The sequence below is a fragment of the Manis javanica genome, chromosome 4 (genome assembly GCF_040802235.1).
Source record: "Manis javanica isolate MJ-LG chromosome 4, MJ_LKY, whole genome shotgun sequence".
NCBI lineage: Eukaryota > Metazoa > Chordata > Mammalia > Pholidota > Manidae > Manis > Manis javanica.
In genome coordinates this window covers 160,897,059-160,913,107 of record NC_133159.1, presented here as the reverse complement: position 1 = coordinate 160,913,107, position 16,049 = coordinate 160,897,059, and the positions used below count along the sequence as shown (strand labels likewise).

The 16,049-nt window shown below is 55.8% G+C and overlaps 2 protein-coding genes across 2 annotated transcripts; one reads left to right on the top strand and one right to left on the bottom strand.

Annotated features, from left to right (window-relative positions):
- Window positions 1-1,069: 1,069 nt before the first annotated feature.
- FKBP10 (FKBP prolyl isomerase 10) lies at window positions 1,070-8,142 on the bottom strand. The gene is made up of 10 exons (XM_037019732.2): window positions 7,890-8,142; window positions 5,626-5,771; window positions 5,108-5,297; window positions 4,884-5,029; window positions 4,340-4,529; window positions 4,009-4,154; window positions 3,219-3,411; window positions 2,771-2,913; window positions 2,379-2,542; window positions 1,070-2,116 (listed from the first exon to the last, which is right to left on the bottom strand). Exons 1-10 carry the CDS (start codon window positions 8,135-8,137, stop codon window positions 1,931-1,933), a joined length of 1,752 nt encoding a protein of 583 aa, XP_036875627.1. The 5' UTR covers window positions 8,138-8,142; the 3' UTR covers window positions 1,070-1,930.
- A 681-nt stretch (window positions 8,143-8,823) lies between these two features.
- Window positions 8,824-15,710, top strand: P3H4 (prolyl 3-hydroxylase family member 4 (inactive)). The gene is made up of 8 exons (XM_037019733.2): window positions 8,824-9,704; window positions 9,859-10,011; window positions 10,138-10,309; window positions 11,027-11,155; window positions 12,477-12,622; window positions 13,228-13,311; window positions 14,821-14,965; window positions 15,281-15,710. The coding sequence occupies exons 1-8, from the start codon at window positions 9,225-9,227 to the stop codon at window positions 15,301-15,303; spliced, it is 1,332 nt and encodes a 443-aa protein (XP_036875628.1). The 5' UTR covers window positions 8,824-9,224; the 3' UTR covers window positions 15,304-15,710.
- Window positions 15,711-16,049: the final 339 nt, after the last annotated feature.

Sequence of the window (16,049 nt, the reverse complement as noted above, 5' to 3'; positions counted from 1 at the left end):
CATTCCCTCACCCTCCTGCCGAGGATGCCCCAAAGCTTTGTTTATCCACAGATCTAAAGGGGAGAGTTGATTGAATGCCTGTTGTGCACATGGATACTTGCATTTAATCGATCCTCCCAGTAACCCTGAATCGATCCTCCCAGTAACCCTGGAAGTAGTTCCCATTTACAGATGGCTCAGTACCTTGCCCAAACTCCAGAACTAGGAGTTAGAGCCAGGATTTGAGTGTTAATGACCAGAGCTGGCCGTTTTCTTCTGCATTGTGCTACCTCCACATGGGCTTCAGTTCAGGGCTGTCCTGTTAGGTTTTGGTGACTGTCTAGGCTGGATGTGTAGCCAGTGTAAGACCCTAATGTGCCTTCTGGAGGCTTTGGATCCAGGGAATATGTGACTGGCCTTGGGGAGAGTTCATGTCTCTCAGGGGATCCTGGGCAAGGAAACTGTTCATGGGGGCTGTTCAGTAGGTGAGTCCAGTCCCATCATTTTCTCCCAAACGCCCCTCCCTCATCACCATCTGATGGCTTGGGTCATCTGCGTTGCACTGGCCAGAGTCCAGCTGGGCAGGTAAAAGCAGATAGCCTGACTGGTGGCTGAACCAACTCCTACCTAAGCCACTGGGGATCTGAACTCGTTACCTTTCTCTCTGACAAGAGGGAGAAGCAGCAGGCAGGTAGTAATGGCCAGAAGCCAGGAACAGGTAAAGATGGGAATACCACAGAATTGGAAATAACTGTATGAATAAAGGAGCGGAATCTGACCTGTGCAGTTTAACCCCTCAGCTTTGTATATTGCATTTGAGGTCAGGGACCTTGTCTTCCTTTCAACTGGGACAATTAGGAGACAGGATCATCTCCCCATGCCTCCCCTGCAGGCCCTCTCCTCTGGACACCCACTCCCCACCCTCCCTCCAGCAGACCAGGGTCCCTTTCCATGGTGAGGACCCTGGTTTAGGCCTCAGGGAGGCAGGAGGCCAAGAACTAGGGACATGGAGGCAGCCTGCATTGTTCCCCCTGCTCCCCCATCTTTGGGGCTAAGGGTCTCCCCCCACCAAAAGACTGCACTCCGAGGCTTCTAGTTTAGGCTTTTATTTGGCACAAAGGAGAAAGGGATCTGACACCAGTCTAGCTTTTAGGGTGTGCAGAGCTCTGCCCACCCCTCTCACCGCAGAGACCCTCTTCCAAATCTATCTCAGCTCTGAATCAAGAATTTTGTAGCCCTAAGACACATCTAAGTAGGTTTTCTCACTGCACCTCCCTTCATATTCTTCCTTTTTCTCAGTCCCTTAGAGAAAGCAGCCTTTTGAGGAGAAAGGTGACACAGAACCCAGCCCTGACCTGCAGCACCCCGGGGTTACCTCAGCTGCCACTGGATTTAGTGAGGGGGGGACAGGTAGCCACACTGGAGCTGCCCCCTTTCCCTAGGAGCCAGCCAGAGCTGAGGGAAGGCAGCTGTGGGGGTCCAACCAGCCCTGGCTCATGTTCCTGGGAACTGCCACAACAGAGGAATGGGGGCTGGAGGTGGAGTGGTGGGGAGGTTGGGGACTGTGAGAAGTACAGATAAAGGGGTGTTTGGGGAAATAAAAGCACTCAGCCTCACTTGGTGTCTGGTGACATGGAGGAGGAAGTGTGGGTGAGGGGCTAGCAATGGCCCCATCCAACCCCAGACTCCCCCAGTCCCCAGACTGGCTTTGTAACTCCTAAACCTTAAAGAAGGGATTTGAGGTTGGAAGAGAAAAACCAAATAGAGGTCCGTGCTGGGGATTTTACTCAGGCTAGTGGGAAGACTGGTGTCTCCTCACCACTTCTTAGATGCTCCCAGACATCATCCCAGCAAAGGGGCAGTGGGTGCCTGTTGGAAGGTCAGCCCCACTGCCCACTGTGCCCCCAGTAGTGGGCCTTCGCATTTGGGTCCAGGCCCAGGCCCCTGCCCGTCAGAGCTCCTCATGGACCCGCTCCTGGTCTTCATCTGACTTCAGCTTGAGCTCCTCAACAGTGATCTTGCCATCCTGGTTGCGGTCCTGGTTCTGGAACATGTCTGCTATGGTTTTCTCCGGGTCCTGCCCAGGCATGAGGCGTCCTTTGCCCTCACCGACTTGAGCCTTGATGAAGGCAGAGAACTGGGGGAAAGGAGAGCCAAGGACAGGGTGGAGGGAGTGAGGGTCTCGCCTGAGCCACTGTGGAGGCCAGCCAGCGAGGACAGGAGAGCAGAGCTGGTGCTGGAGTCCCGAGTGGGCTGGGGCAGGGGGCGTAGGCAGCAGCAGAGGGAACGGGCTGCACGTGTGCCAGGAGAGAAGGCAGGGACAAGGGAGCTTAGCACTGTGACTGGCAGAGGGGCAGGAACATGGCACAGAGAGGATAGTGTGTGTGTACTGCCCCCACCTCCTCTGCGGGGACCTCGCCATCCTTGTTGAGGTCCAGGTCCTCAAACAGGTTGGCAGGAGGGTCCTCGTGCCACACAAACAGGTAGCCTGTGGGCAACCCCTCCTCCCGGGACATCAGCTCCACCTCAAACAGCAGCACAGCACTGCCAGGGACGCCCCGGGCTGGAGGGAAGGAGAGAAGGAAAGCATTCTTGTCAGTCCAGGGATTGGCCCTGCTTCAAAGCCTGCCCAGTGTGCCCTCAGCTCACAAGCCTGTGTCCCCTGCTGGGGCATGGGATGTTTATAGAACCATCTAGAAGCTTTCCTTACTCTTCCCATCAGCCATCAAGGCCCAAGGTGGGCAGAGGCAGAGAGGACACAACACAGATCAGACCAGTCTCTGCCCCTCACCTCCGCTCTCTCCGTGTGCCAGGTGCGGAGGGACCACGAGCTGCCGCCTTTCTCCCACACACATGCCCTGTAGGCCTGTGTCCAGGCCTTCGATCACCTTGTTGGCACCCAGTGTCACCTCCTGGGGAGCCCCATAATCATGGCTGTGGGGAGAGCAGATTGCCAGGTCAGCATCCATGCTTTCCCACCAGGCCCATTACCAAGTCACTCTTCCTGGTGCCCTAGCAGAGTGTTCCCCTCCATAAAATGGTAATAGCTATTCCCCTTAGTACTAACTTCACCCTCCCTTCACTTGCGGAGTAAAGAATTTCAGCTCCTTAAGCTCTCCACATCTGTGCATGCTTAGATGGGAACTTACAGAGGGAGCAAGAGTTGGCGTGCTATTAAGAGGAGCCCCCCAGGCCTGAGCCCACCCACCTGCCCAGACCTGGCCCTGCCCCAGACCCACGAGGAGAAGAGCTTGGTGCCATCCAGTAGAGAGCAGTTGTAATGGTAGCGAACAAAGTCCCCAAGCTTGGAAGTCTCGTTGCAGGTCTCAAGGGGCCGGGACAGTGTCTTGATTTCCACTGGGTCCGCAGGGTTGTGGAAATCGATGACATAGACGTCAAAGATCAGCACAGCAGAGCCAGGGATCTTGTCTCCTGGAGCCAGATGGGGGAGTGGGTCAGCCCAGAGTCTAAAAAAGGCTGCTTGAGGTCTCCACAGAGGCCCTTAGACCTCCCCCACCCGGAATTCCAGATGAGGATGGGATGGGATGGAATGGGATGTTTGTGCACACAGTCAACCTAATATACTCTTGCTGGGGTGAGGGTGCAGGGGAGGGGAGGGGCATGCCAGTTAGAAAGCCCTTTACACACATCATCCTGCAACCTCCCAGGCACTCACCCTGCTGGTCGATGTGATTAGTCCCATTTTATAGGTGAGGACATAGGCTTCCAGCAAAGCTGGGTCTCAAAGCCAGGTAGGTCTCTGCTTCCTAGGGCTATGCTGTTCCCTCTATAACCACCCTGCCTTCCCAAACTCAGGAGCTGGCTGCCCTTCTCCAGTATGGATGGAAGAGGGAAAGTGGCACACTGCCCCTGGAGAAAAGGATGGAGTCCGTGTGGCAGGAATTGGGGGGGGAATGGTGTTTGTGATGAGACGTGCAGAACAGTAGCTGGAATCGCCCCATGGTGGGGAGGTCAGGAAGCAGGTCAGGAGAACTAGGTGGTGTTTGTGGGAGCAGAGAACCAGCCTACCAGTCCCATTCTCCCCGTAGGCGAGGTGGGGGGGGATGGTGATCCTCCGGTGCTCCCCCATGCATGCGCCCTGTAGTCCCTGGTCCATCCCGGGGATGATGTAACCCTGCCCCACATAGGTATTGTAGGTGTGGTTGCGGAAGTAACTGCAATACAAGGTGGGGAGGGCCCCCAAAGGAGTTAAAGGGGCCCTGCCCTTCCAGGAAGCTCAGAGCAAACCCCCCACCCACCCTGCTGCCTGGGGTGGCCTCAGAACCTGGTACTTTCCTTCCTGCCTCAGCTTAATTCTGCCTTCCCCACAGCCTCCACTCCCCCTCCTCAGGACCCCGACCTGGAATCAAAGAGGGTGCCATCCATCAGTGAGCCGTTGTAATGGTAACGCATGAAGTCCCCCGGCACTGCTCTCCGGACGCAGCCAGGAGGTAGCTCCAGCGTCTCCAGCTGGACAGTGTCCTTTGGGTTGTGGACGTCAATCAATAGGACGTGGAAGACCAGGGAGGCCTGCGGGGGGATCACAGTCCCTGGGGAAGGGATAGGCTTGAACCACACAAGTGGAGAGCAAACTGGGGCTCTTTTTCTACTGGGGAAGGCCTATGTGACCACACTGCAAAAAGCTACTAACCCCACTCTCCAGAGCCCCTTTCCTGCTCCGTTTCCTGTTCCCCTTGTGAGGTGTTCCCCAAGGCCACCCAGCCCATAGTGAACCTTTGTGTAAACCAGAATGAAGTACCCCTCCTAGTGAGATCATCACCAAGGGCTAAATTTCATCTGCACTTGCCTCCTTGGCTGGATGCCCTTATGCAGTGCACAACCTCAACAAGTATATGTGGCAGCCCACTTCTGGAGAATCCCCCTGAGTCTCTGGCTGCCCTCACCATAGCCCTTCTCGCCGTAAGCCAGGAATGGAGGTATGATGATCTTCCTTCTCTCTCCAGGACACATGCCCAGCAGCCCCTGGTCCATGCCCTTGATCAGCCAGCCGGAGCCGACATAGGTGTCATAAGTGCCACCACTACTGTAGCTGCAGAGAATGAGAGGGAGGTGATGCAGCTGGAGGAGGGAGAGGCAGGACTGCCCCAAGGCTCCCAGCAGCCCTTACCTGGTGTCGAAGGCAGTGCCATCCAGCAGTGTGCCATTGTAGTGGTAGCGGACAAAGTCGCTGTCCTGGACCATGCGGTGGCAGTGGGGCGGGTGCAGCAAGGTGCTCACCTGCACGGTGTCTGCCTTGTTCCACACATCCAGAAGGACCACATCAAAGTAGAGGGTCGCATCCGGGGGAATGAGCCCCGCTGTGAGGGCCAGCAGCCGGAGCTCAGGTCCAGTGCAGCCCCCAGGGCTGGGGGTGGAGCGGAGGTCCGAACCGCCTGCTTGGCCTCCTGCTCCACCACCTCTGGTTCCCCTTCTTTCTAATCAAGCTATGATCCCGCCCAGAGCCCTGTTCTTTCCCCTTCCTCCCACCCAGGAACAGGAGACTGAAATTCCTGTCAGACCCTGCTGCATATGCAGTGTGGCCTCGGGTAAGACACTCTCTCGGAGCTTCAGTTGTGTGGTCCTGGGGTCCTTGATTCTGCCTCCCGGACTCCTCCTTCCCCATGCCTGTGCCCCAGCCCTTCTCACCCACGCCGATGCTGCCATAACCCAGGTGAGGAGGCACAATGAGGCGACGCCGCTCATTGACACACATGCCCATGAGGCCTCGGTCCATGCCGGTGATGAGGCGCCCCACGCCCACCACGATGGCCACCAAGGTGTTGCGGTCATAGCTGGGGGAAGAAGGAGACATACATGGGCACATACATGCAGAGGGACCCACAGGGACCCCTCCCTACACAGAGGTGCACATCCACATGCTCCTCATCTCATCTCCTCTTCAAGCCTCCCTCCTAGGTTAGCGCGGCTCCCACCTTAGTAGGATGGGCTGATACAAAAGGGAAGTCCCCAAGGAGGCCAGGGGCTTTTATTCATCGGGGGATCGGGGAGGGGGAGCTGTCTGCTGCGGCAGCAAATGAGTGTTAATACAGGGTGAAGAAGAGCTTTCATGGAGCACTTAAAATATGCAGGAGTAAATGCTGGCATTTTATATTCATTAGCATATTTGATTCTCTCCCCTCTGAGCTGGGCATTACTGTTTTCATTTTTCTTATGAGACAAATTGACACTTGAGAGATTAAGTGACTTGCCCAAGGTCGCACAGCTTGTGAGTAGTCTGCTGAGCTCCAAAGCCCATCTGTGTGCCACTGTAACACTGACTTTCCAAGGAAGAGAGGAAGGGGAGGCAGAACTGGCTGAGGGTAGGGATTGCTTTTCAATTTTGAAAAAGCCTATTTTTCAGTTGCTGTGGCCTTTATTTGTTTTTAGTTCAGTTTTAATTTAAGTTTTCAGACCTTAAGGTTGGATAGAAGACTTTTAGTTTGAGCAAAAGGGTAAGAAAGTTTTTCAAGCTCAAGGAAATTGCCCAAGCCCAGCACTGCACGAACTGGCCCAGCCAGGCTCCCAGAGTCCCCACCAAGGAAGTCATCTACCAACTCCCCCCACCCTCCACCCCTGGTGGTCCTGGGCCAAGCTGTAATGTATTCCCAGCACCTGCCTATACCTCATTTTGTCCATTGAACTGGCTATATGTCTGGCCTGCTTCTTTCGTAGTGCTGTTGTGGGGGCCCAAGCTGTGCCAAGAAACTGCATCAAGTTTCTTGTAGTTAAACATTCTCTGGGCATTCAGTCCTCCCCAGTATCAAGGCTAAGGTATAGCAAAGCCACTTTCAGAGGGCCACACACTATGTAAAGTTCACTTTCTTACTGTCCTGTTTGAGTCCTGTCATGGGCCTTAGGAAGTAGGGACTCAGTTTTTCAGATTGCTTTTAAACTCCATTTTACAGATAGGAAACTTGCTTAAATAAGAAAATTCCTTGTCCATGGTCAGAGCCTGGATTTAAACCCAGGCTCTTAAGACTCTGGAGTTCATGTTCTTGCCCAATATACTGTCTGCCTTCAAAGCCATGGATACTAATTTCGTGTGGGCCAACTTGTGTGTGTTTGGGGAAGGGCCTAAGAGGATCTGATTTCTTTGGGTGTGATGTGGGCTGTGTGTGTGACCAGGACCCAAGGTTTAACTGAGACTGGCATGTAGCCCTGTCCTGACCCCACCAACAAAAGTGGACTTGCCAGAGCAGACCAAAGGCCTAGATCAGACCAGAAACCCATCTCTCAAACCCAGAGGCTGGCAAGATGGGTGTCAGTCCTGGCCTGGTGGAGCTAAGGAGGAGAGAAGGAAGCATGAGAACCCTCCGAGGAGCCCAGGGTGGCATGCCCGACCTGTGACACGTAGACAGTGTTCCTCACACTCCCAGATCCATCCTGCTTGCTGTCTTATAATGTCCACCCTACTTTACCTGTCCTGCTGCCCATAACGCCCACCTCTCCAAAAAGTATTTTATTGCCTCTTCTCTAATAAGGCACAGACTCAGGGGCTGAAACCAGAAGGGAGTCAAAGTGGGTGGAAAGGTAGGGTAAGACCACTGAAGGATTCTTCTGTAGCAGAGAGCATGCCTTCCTCCCAACACTGTAGCCCAGAATGCCCTCCCACCTTACCTTTACATAAAGTGCCAGGAAATAAATAGAGCAGTTCACCTTGATTATCTCACTCTTAGGGAGATGTGGGGAGCTTGTGTGCAAGAAAGTGGGGGCCTTAGAGAGGTGAAGTTTTGAAACTGAGGGCAGGAATGTCTTTGGGGAGATGGGCAGAGTCCCCCACAGGGTGCTGTGTTTGGGATAACGAGATGATGGGGTACCGGGATGCAGACACAGCTTAAAAGGCCAACAAGGGACCCCAGCACTGGCTCAGGAAAGGGGAGTGGCGAGTCTGGGGGCACCCAACCCATTACCTCGAGTCAAACTTCTTGCCATCCTCGAAAGTGCCGTTGTAGTGATAGCGCACAAAATCCCCCATCTGCACTTCCCGGGGACAGGCCCTGGGGATGTGGTACCGCTCGATGACCACGTCTTCCAGGGGGCCCCCGGCCGGGCTGGCACGGCCCAGCCCCCTCCCCACGGTCTGCACGAGCACCAGCACCATCAGCTGCAGCGGGGGGCGCCGGGGGAGGGTGTGGCGGGGGAACCCGGCGCCGAACATGGTGCCTGGAGTTGGGACCGCAGGCAGTGAGGGCGAGCGAGGGAGTCGCCGCCGCCAAGCCTCCTTTCCCCCTCCCCCCAGAGCTGACTCCCCCTCTTCCTGTCCTTCCCAACCCCCGCCCTGGCTGGTCCACGTGGAATGGGGGCTGGGGAGACTGAGCTGGCGGGGCGGGGGGTGGGGAATCGGAGAAGTGGGTATGGCTGAGAGGGTTAGAGTCCGGGGAACACGGCACAAAAAACTCCAGATTCCCTCCTCCTCCTTCCCGGGGGCCTAGGCGGGGAGGGAAATTTGGGAAGGCAGCGAAGTCGGAGCCTACTCCAAAAAAAAAAAAAAGTTCAGTGTCCTTTTTTCCAGAATCCCCGGGTCCTAAAGCCGGGCTGAGGCATCCCTTGCTCCTTTTGCTGGCACCCCCAAACTGGGCCTCTCCAGGTGGCTGGTGAGGCTCCAGAAGCTGAGGGTATCTAAGTGATCCCCTACCCCTACTGTCTCAGGCACAGCCTCTCCAGGGATGAGCTGCTTTGTCCCGCAAAACCTGGACTGCCAGACGGACTTCCTGACGCGGGGATGCAGATGGAGCGGGAGGCGGTGACAGTGGAAAGAGCGCAGGGTAAACCCTGGGGTGCGCCTCCCGGTAGCAGGCGGGGGACACACTGGAGTGGCTTTTTCAGGGTTGGGGTCGGGAGTGAGCATTAGGGGCGCTGTGACGGAAGGAAGACCAGCTTCCAGGGTTCGTGCAGAGCGGCACTTCCCTCCCTTTCTCGATCTTAAGGTGGGGGGCTGTCTTCGTGGGAGGAGGGCCTCTCTGGGCTCTCCATCCCTGCGGGAAGAGTTCCCCCACCCACTCACCACCTGTCAAAGGGGAAGACTACTAAAGGCAGAAAGTTGGGCCAACGTCGGGGGCTCAGGACACCATCGGGCCCTCTGCCTGTCGGGGGACCGGCCCCAGACCGCGCCCCAGTCTTCCTGCCCCTGTGCCCGGCGCTAAGACCCAGCGGGCGCACCGGCCCAGCCCCTGCGCCCGCCCGCCAGCCGCCAGCTGGCCTGGACGCCCGCTCCGCTGGGGAGAGCCGGCCGGCGCGGCGGGGGCATGGGTCGCGCGGCGTGGGGGCTGCTGTGGCTGCTGCTGGGCAGCGCGGCGGCGCAGTACGAGAAGTACAGCTTCCGGGGCTTCCCGCCCGAGGACCTGATGCCTCTGGCTGCGGCCTACGGCCACGCGCTGGAGCAGTACGAGGGCGAGAGCTGGCGCGAGAGCGCGCGCTACCTCGAGGCGGCGCTGCGGCTGCACCGGCTGCTGCGGGACAGCGAGGCCTTCTGCCACGCCAACTGCAGCATCCCTGCGCCGCCCGCGGCCTCTTTCCGGGGGCCGTCGCCCGGCCCCGACGGCGGCCGTGGTGACGAGTGGGCCCGCGAGCTGCAGCTCTTCGGTCACGTCCTGGAGCGCGCCGCCTGCCTGCGACGCTGCAAGCGAACTCTGCCCGCCTTCCAGGTGCCCTACCCGCCGCGGCAGCTGCTGCGCGACTTTCAGAGCCGCCTGCCCTACCAGTACCTGCACTACGCGCTTTTCAAGGTGTGGCCTGCCCCGCCCCGCCCCCGGGGCCCAGTAGGAGCCCGTAGTTCCGAGACGGCGTTGGGTGTCCCATAACCGGGGACAACCTGGCGTTCCTGTGCGCTTAGGGCTGCTGACTCTGGCCCTACTGACCCGCTCTGTCCCCACCCCACAGGCTAACCGGCTGGAGAAGGCGGTGGCCGCAGCCTACACCTTCCTCCAGAGGAACCCGAAGCACGAATTAACCGCCAAGTATCTCAGCTACTACCGGGGACTGCTGGATGCTGCCGAGGAGCCCCTCACGGACTTGGAGGCGCAGCCCTACGAGGTGGGGTGGAGGGGCACGCTGGCCCTGACACTCCTTCCTGCCCCCTGTCCCATAGGGCTTGTGGAAGAGGGGAGGTGTTGGGGGGTGGGGCGGGATCCCCTGATCTCTTGCCACACTTCCCTCCAGGCTGTGTTCCTCCGGGCTGTGAAGTTCTACAACAGCGGGGATTTCCGCAGCAGCTCGGAGGACATGGAGCGCGCCTTGGCCGAGTACCTGGCGGTCTTTGCCCGGTGTCTGGCTGGTTGCGAGGGGGCCCAGGAGCAGGTGGACTTCAAGGACTTCTACCCAGCCATCGCAGGTATTCATACTGTCCCTACCAGACTCTGGCGGTCATCCCTCTGAGGCACAGGGCCTGCTTCCCAGAACTCCTATGGCCTCTTAACAGGAACAATCATTCCATACAGCTTTATGGAGCACCTACTAAGCACTTGAGAGGCAGTTATCTTGGTCCTGGGGAGCCTTCAATCTGAGAGACAGGCTAACAGATTCGCTGTTGCTGGGTGTAGAGGGCTACAGTCGGGAGTATCCAAGGTGCTGGGCATTAGTGCAGAGAGACGGTGACATCCCAGAAGGGTCTGGAGAAGTTAGGTTCACAGGCTTTCCAGGAAGAGGGCAATGCAGGTGCAAAGAAGCCTAGCTGTGTGCAGAAAGCGGTTATGGCCAGAAATAGTCTGGGTATCCCAAACTTCAAGGTCCCTCTGTGGGGCAGAAAGGACTGTCCTGAACTTCCTATCTAGGCTGCAGTCCTGACTCCCAACCTTATCTCCCATACTCTCAGAATGCCCTGGCTCCCTCTGGCTTTTGAGTGGGGGTTGAGCTGCTGGGGTGGTGAGTCAGCCCAGCCCACAGTAGTCTTCCTTGGCATCACTTACCATATGCCAAGCACTTTACACACATTGTTTCATGTGATCCCAACAGGCAGAGTTGGGGTTGGAAATCATCTCTATCATCCTTATGAGAGGGATGGACATGTTCAGCACAGCACCAGCTCCTCACCACTGCCTCCCACCCCCAGATCTCTTTGCAGAGTCCCTGCAGTGCAAGGTGGACTGTGAAGCCAACTTGACCCCCAATGTGGGTGGCTTCTTCGTGGAGAAGTTCGTGGCCACCATGTATCACTACCTGCAGTTTGCCTACTACAAGTGTGAGCCTCCTGGTGGGATGGGAGAGGGAGAGCATTGCAGAGATGTAGGCAGCTGTCCCTCAGAATTAGGACCTTGGGTGATGGGAGAGAAGGCTGGGGTGGGGGACAGGGAGGCAGGTGAGAGGCTTGTGAGAGAGAACAAAGAGCAGCCTCAGGGGAAAATTCAAGGGCCTCTTGGGTAAGCTACCAGATAGCCAGCAACTGCAAGCCCTTGACAGTACAAAGCCCTGCCACATCTGTTTATCTCATTTGATCCTCTCACTCACCGCCTGCAGCTAACATTACTGGACCTGTTTTTTTTTTTATTTTTTTAATTTTAATTAAGGTGTTATTAATATACAATCTTATGAAGGTTTCACATAAGTAACATTGTGGTTTCAACATTCACCCATATTATCAAGTCCCCCCCCACACACCCCATTTGCAGATCATCAGCATGATAAGATACTATAGAGTCATTACTTGTCTCCTCCATGCTGTACTGCCTACCCGTGACCCACCTATATTATGTCTGCGGAGCATAATGCCCCTTAATCCCTTCTCCTTCCGTCCCCGCCCTCTCCGCTTTGGTAATTGCTAGTCCCTTCTTGGATTCTGTGAGTCTGCTGCTGTTTTGTTCCTTCAGTTTTGCTTTGCTGTTTTACTCCACAAATGAGTGAAATCATTTGGTACTTGTCTTTCTCTTTACTGGACCCATTTTTAAGATGAAGAAACAGGCTCATAGAGGGCAGGGTTGCCATTAGTAACATGCTAATAAAAATAGCACCAGGACTTCCAGCCCTCATTTCTTGACGGAGGTCCTGGTGTCAACTGCAGTTGGCTCTTGTTCATGCCCTGATTCTGTCTTCTGGGTCTGGGATGGAAATCTCCAGGGTTTTTGCTATACAGAGATGCCAAGATTCAGACAGAGGGTGGAGTTGGAGTGGAGGGGCTGAGGACCCAGGGGCCAGAAGACCCTTTGTGAGTTCAGTTGGCCAGGAGGAGTAAAGCTGGGCTTTAATTCCCAAATGCCATTGTTCTCCAGGTGTGTGTGTGCTTGAGCAGTTTACCTACCCTCTGTGTGCCATGGCTTTCTTGTCTGTAAATGGGGATGATAAAGAAAGTGAGGTTTAAATGAGTTACACAGGACCTGGCACGTGATAAGCATCTAATGCATTCTAGCATTACTGTTGGATGAGATGAGGCACTCAAAAGATATTCTCGGAGGCAGCTGGAGAGCCAGGGGCACTGGACTGAATTAGGAGAGAGGGATGGGCTAGGAAGGGGTTATCCTGAAAATGGGGAAGGGCTGGGCTCCTCCTCACTCTCATCCTGCCTGCAGTGAACGATGTGCGCCAGGCTGCCCACAGTGCTGCCAGCTACATGCTCTTTGATCCCGAGGACAGTGTCATGCAGCAGAACCTGGTGTATTATCGCTTTCACCGGGCTCGCTGGGGCCTGGAGGAGGAGGACTTCCAGCCCCGGGAGGTGAGTACATCTTTGGAGGCACTCTTGGGATATGTGTTTTGATTTTTAAAAATCCTGACTTACTCACAAGTGAAAAGAAAGAATACATGTGATGGTTGGAGTTCTTGGTTCAAAACTGGCCCCAACAGCTGTACGTGTCTAGGAACATTACTGACTCTTTCTGAATCTGTTGCCTCACTTACAGAATGAGCACAGGGCCTGGGCTATGGGAGGTACATTCCTGCCTGCTCCCCTTCCCACCCTCATCACCCTCACTGCTGGCCTCAGCCCTTTCCCCCAAGGACCCTCTAGCCTGGATCAATTAAGGAAACCCCTGAGACTGGGGCAGGGCAAGACTGGCAAATGTGGGGCACTTGGTGTCACTCTCAATTTCCTTGTCAGTGGCAGACATTGCTAGCTGATTGAGGAACCCTTTCTCACTGAGCCTTCAGAATCCTTAACCTAGCACTTCAAGCAGCTGTGATTTTTCAATTAGCATGTGAGCTGATACTTGTTCCCTGTTTCTGCACTGCAAGAGGGCAGGAGGACCCAGATCCTAGAAGCCCTGGCTCTTCCCCATCGGGCAGCAAGGTCTGCCTTGCCTCACTTCCCTTCCCTCTTCCCAGGAGGCCGTTCTCTACCACAACCAGACCACTGAGCTGCGAGAACTGCTGGAGTTCGCGCACATGTACCTGCAGCCAGATGATGAGGTAAGTGACCCCCTGCCCTCCAGGCTGGGCCATCGTAGAAGCCCCTTGGTCCTTTTCCTGGGGCCACTGTGCTAGAGCTTGGCTCCATCTCCTGGCAGTCAGTTGTTGTGAAGCAGTAGAGATTTGCCCATCTCTTATCTATACCTGCCTTTCTCTCCCCACTCAGGGTTCTTATGTTCCCCTTCTCTGCATATTTGAATCTTGCCTCTGCTTGGCCCAGATCAGCTGACACCTCCTCCAGGAAGCTCTTGCTACATGCCCTGATTCTGTCTTCTAGGCTTGGAGTGCTGGCTCTGATCCTCTGTGCCTCCCTGAACCTGGACTTACTTGCAGCCCTTGTCCATCTCATCCCCAGCACCCTTCTCTAGCCAGCCTCCTGGAGCACTGTGCTCCAGAATGGGGGACCAGGTTATTCCAGCTCTCTGAAACTCTGGCAGAGTGGCATTCAGAAACAGTTTGAGGGAATCAGTGAATGAATAAATGGCAGTAGGACACTAGGAAAGAAAGACTACAGTGTGTTACCTTGAGTCTGCGTGAGGGCTGGAGAACCTGAATTTCTCGAGGTGTTGCTACTCAGTGCTTATGACTCATTCCCTGCTTTGTTCGTGCACCCATGCCCTTATTCATCACACGCAGAGGCAGGGTATACTCTGTTAGTGTCCAGGCTTCAGTGCTGGCCAAACTTGGCCCCACCACTCACCAGCTGGAGGCAGTCTCCAGGCAAATTCTAAGGAGCCCTTGAACTTCTGTTTCTTCCTGTGACTGGAAAGAATAATGTCCATCTCACCCCATTGGAGTGAGAATGAATGCGATCAAGTGTGTGAAACCCTTAGAGCTGGCCTCAAGTGGGTGCTCAGTGAATGGTAGCCATTTTGAGGGCTGTTATTTGCAGCCTGGTGTTTGTTGGACACCAGGCTTGGGGCTGGGGTAAGTTGAGGAAGAGCACAACTCTTATTCCAAGCAGCTCACAGTCTAGCAGGGGAGGTACATACAATGCTCTGGGGAGGTCAGCACAGGGCGCCAGAAGAGGGCTCCAGACTCCAGCCAGGGTCATCAGCCAGGGCTGCTTTCTGGAGCTTATGCCTGGCGCTGCAGGGATAAAGGAGAGTGCCCCTGGCATAGGGAGGTGAATGCATTCCTACATGGGCAACTGCGTGAGCACAGCGGCAGTGTTCACTGGGGTATTTAGGCTTAAAAATTAGCCTTGGAAAGAGTGATACTTACAGTAACACTGAATCTCTGCTGGTGGGGCCCCATGTGTCAGCTCAGGGAGGCAGCAGTTTAGAGAAACCCTCAAATCATCCTTGTGTTGAGACTGGCGAAGGAGGGGGTTTGGGGACTGAGATGCCCTCTCTGCCCACTTTTCCCTTCCACAGCAGGGCCCACAGCCCCATCTCGGCAGCCAGAGGGGCCCAGGGGATGGGAGGGCCCCTTGGCCAGGCAGGGAGCTGATGTGGTCTTGTACCTGTCATGACCTGGTTTTTCCCCTGACCCCCCGGACTGCTCTAGATGGAGGTTGAGGAGGCAAAAGCACCCATGGAGCCTGAGGACCCCCCATCTGATGCCGAGTTTGAGGGGGAGGGTGACTACGAGGAGGGCATCTATGCCGACTGGTGGCAGGAGCTGGATGCCAAGGGTGATGAGGCAGAGGCCGGTGAGTGACTTAAGTCCTGGTGGGAGGTGGGGATGAAGCCTGGGATGGAGGATGGGACAGAAGGATCCCTGCACCAGGTGGTGCAGGCAGTGGAGTGTGTGTGTTGGGTGTTGGGACCGCTCCTCTGAGGCCTCTAGTCTGCTAGCAGCCCCTGGCCCCACTTGGTGTGGGAGGGTTGGCATCCTTCCTGGAAACTTGGACCACTGAGATTTGTCCCCAGGGAGCCTCTCTCCTGCCTGCCCCACCTCCTTTCAGGACAGCACCCAGTCCTGTTGGGTGTGAGCTAGGCTAACCCCAATGCTCCTTCCTTTTCAGAGCCGGAGCCTGAACTAGCATGAGAAGAGGGCCACCCCTGTACCCTCCAAGAGCTTGGGAAACCTGAGCCCAATGGCATCACCCTCACCAGCCTGGGCAGCAGCAAGAACTATTTATTAAAAATGTAAAATGGACATAGCTGACCAGGCCCCATCCCATCCCACCCCACCTGTGGGCGCTGCTCACCAGGCCCCTCCTGCCTCCTCTCTGGGTCTGTGGACCACAGGATGGTGATGCTGCAGCAGCTGGGGGCCCATCCTCCTCCCCAGTGTCGCCCCACCTGGACAGTGTCCTCCTAGCTGGGGTCTCAGCGAATTGCAGAAATAGTAGTGTGGCAGTAGCTTTGGGAAGAGCACTGGGCCAGAGTCCAGCAGTTCCTGGCAAACTGCCAATGGGGGTTCAATAAACGTTTCATGTTGAATGAATTGCAGCTCCTAAAGTCCAGTCTCCCCTGGGCTGAGCGGTGAGGGTGCAGGTCCTTCTCTCCCTTCCCCTGCGCCCATCTCCCCTCACCCCTAAATGCTTGCCTCTGGACCCTGGGTGTTTGGTGAGAGTGCCGAGTAGCAGGGGCAGCGCGGAATTGCAGATCCGCCACCAGGGGGCGTGAGGATGCAGTTTCCTCCCTCAGTCCTAGGAAGATGGTGGTTTCAGATTTCTAAACTGGGATGTGCTGTCTTTTCCTGTTTTCCATTACTTCCCTGGCTTCCCTCGGGGAATGTGAAGTGTGAGGAGGGGCCCAAGGACATCTACTTGCAGTTTTTACTTTCTA

Bases quoted from the DNA above. Each gene is read 5' to 3' on its own strand.
- FKBP10 (XM_037019732.2), bottom strand. From the start codon at position 8,137: ATGTTCGGCGCCGGGTTCCCCCGCCACACCCTCCCCCGGCGCCCCCCG. The intron at 4,155-4,339 runs GTCGGGGTCCTG...CTTGTATTGCAG, and splicing joins GGCACCCTCTTTGATTCCAG to TTACTTCCGCAACCACACCT. The intron at 2,543-2,770 runs GTGAGGGGCAGA...CCTTCCCTCCAG, and splicing joins GGCACACGGAGAGAGCGGAG to CCCGGGGCGTCCCTGGCAGT.
- P3H4 (XM_037019733.2), top strand. From the start codon at position 9,225: ATGGGTCGCGCGGCGTGGGGGCTGCTGTGGCTGCTGCTGGGCAGCGCG. The intron at 10,310-11,026 runs GTATTCATACTG...TCCCACCCCCAG, and splicing joins CTTCTACCCAGCCATCGCAG to ATCTCTTTGCAGAGTCCCTG. The intron at 14,966-15,280 runs GTGAGTGACTTA...CTTCCTTTTCAG, and splicing joins GGGTGATGAGGCAGAGGCCG to AGCCGGAGCCTGAACTAGCA.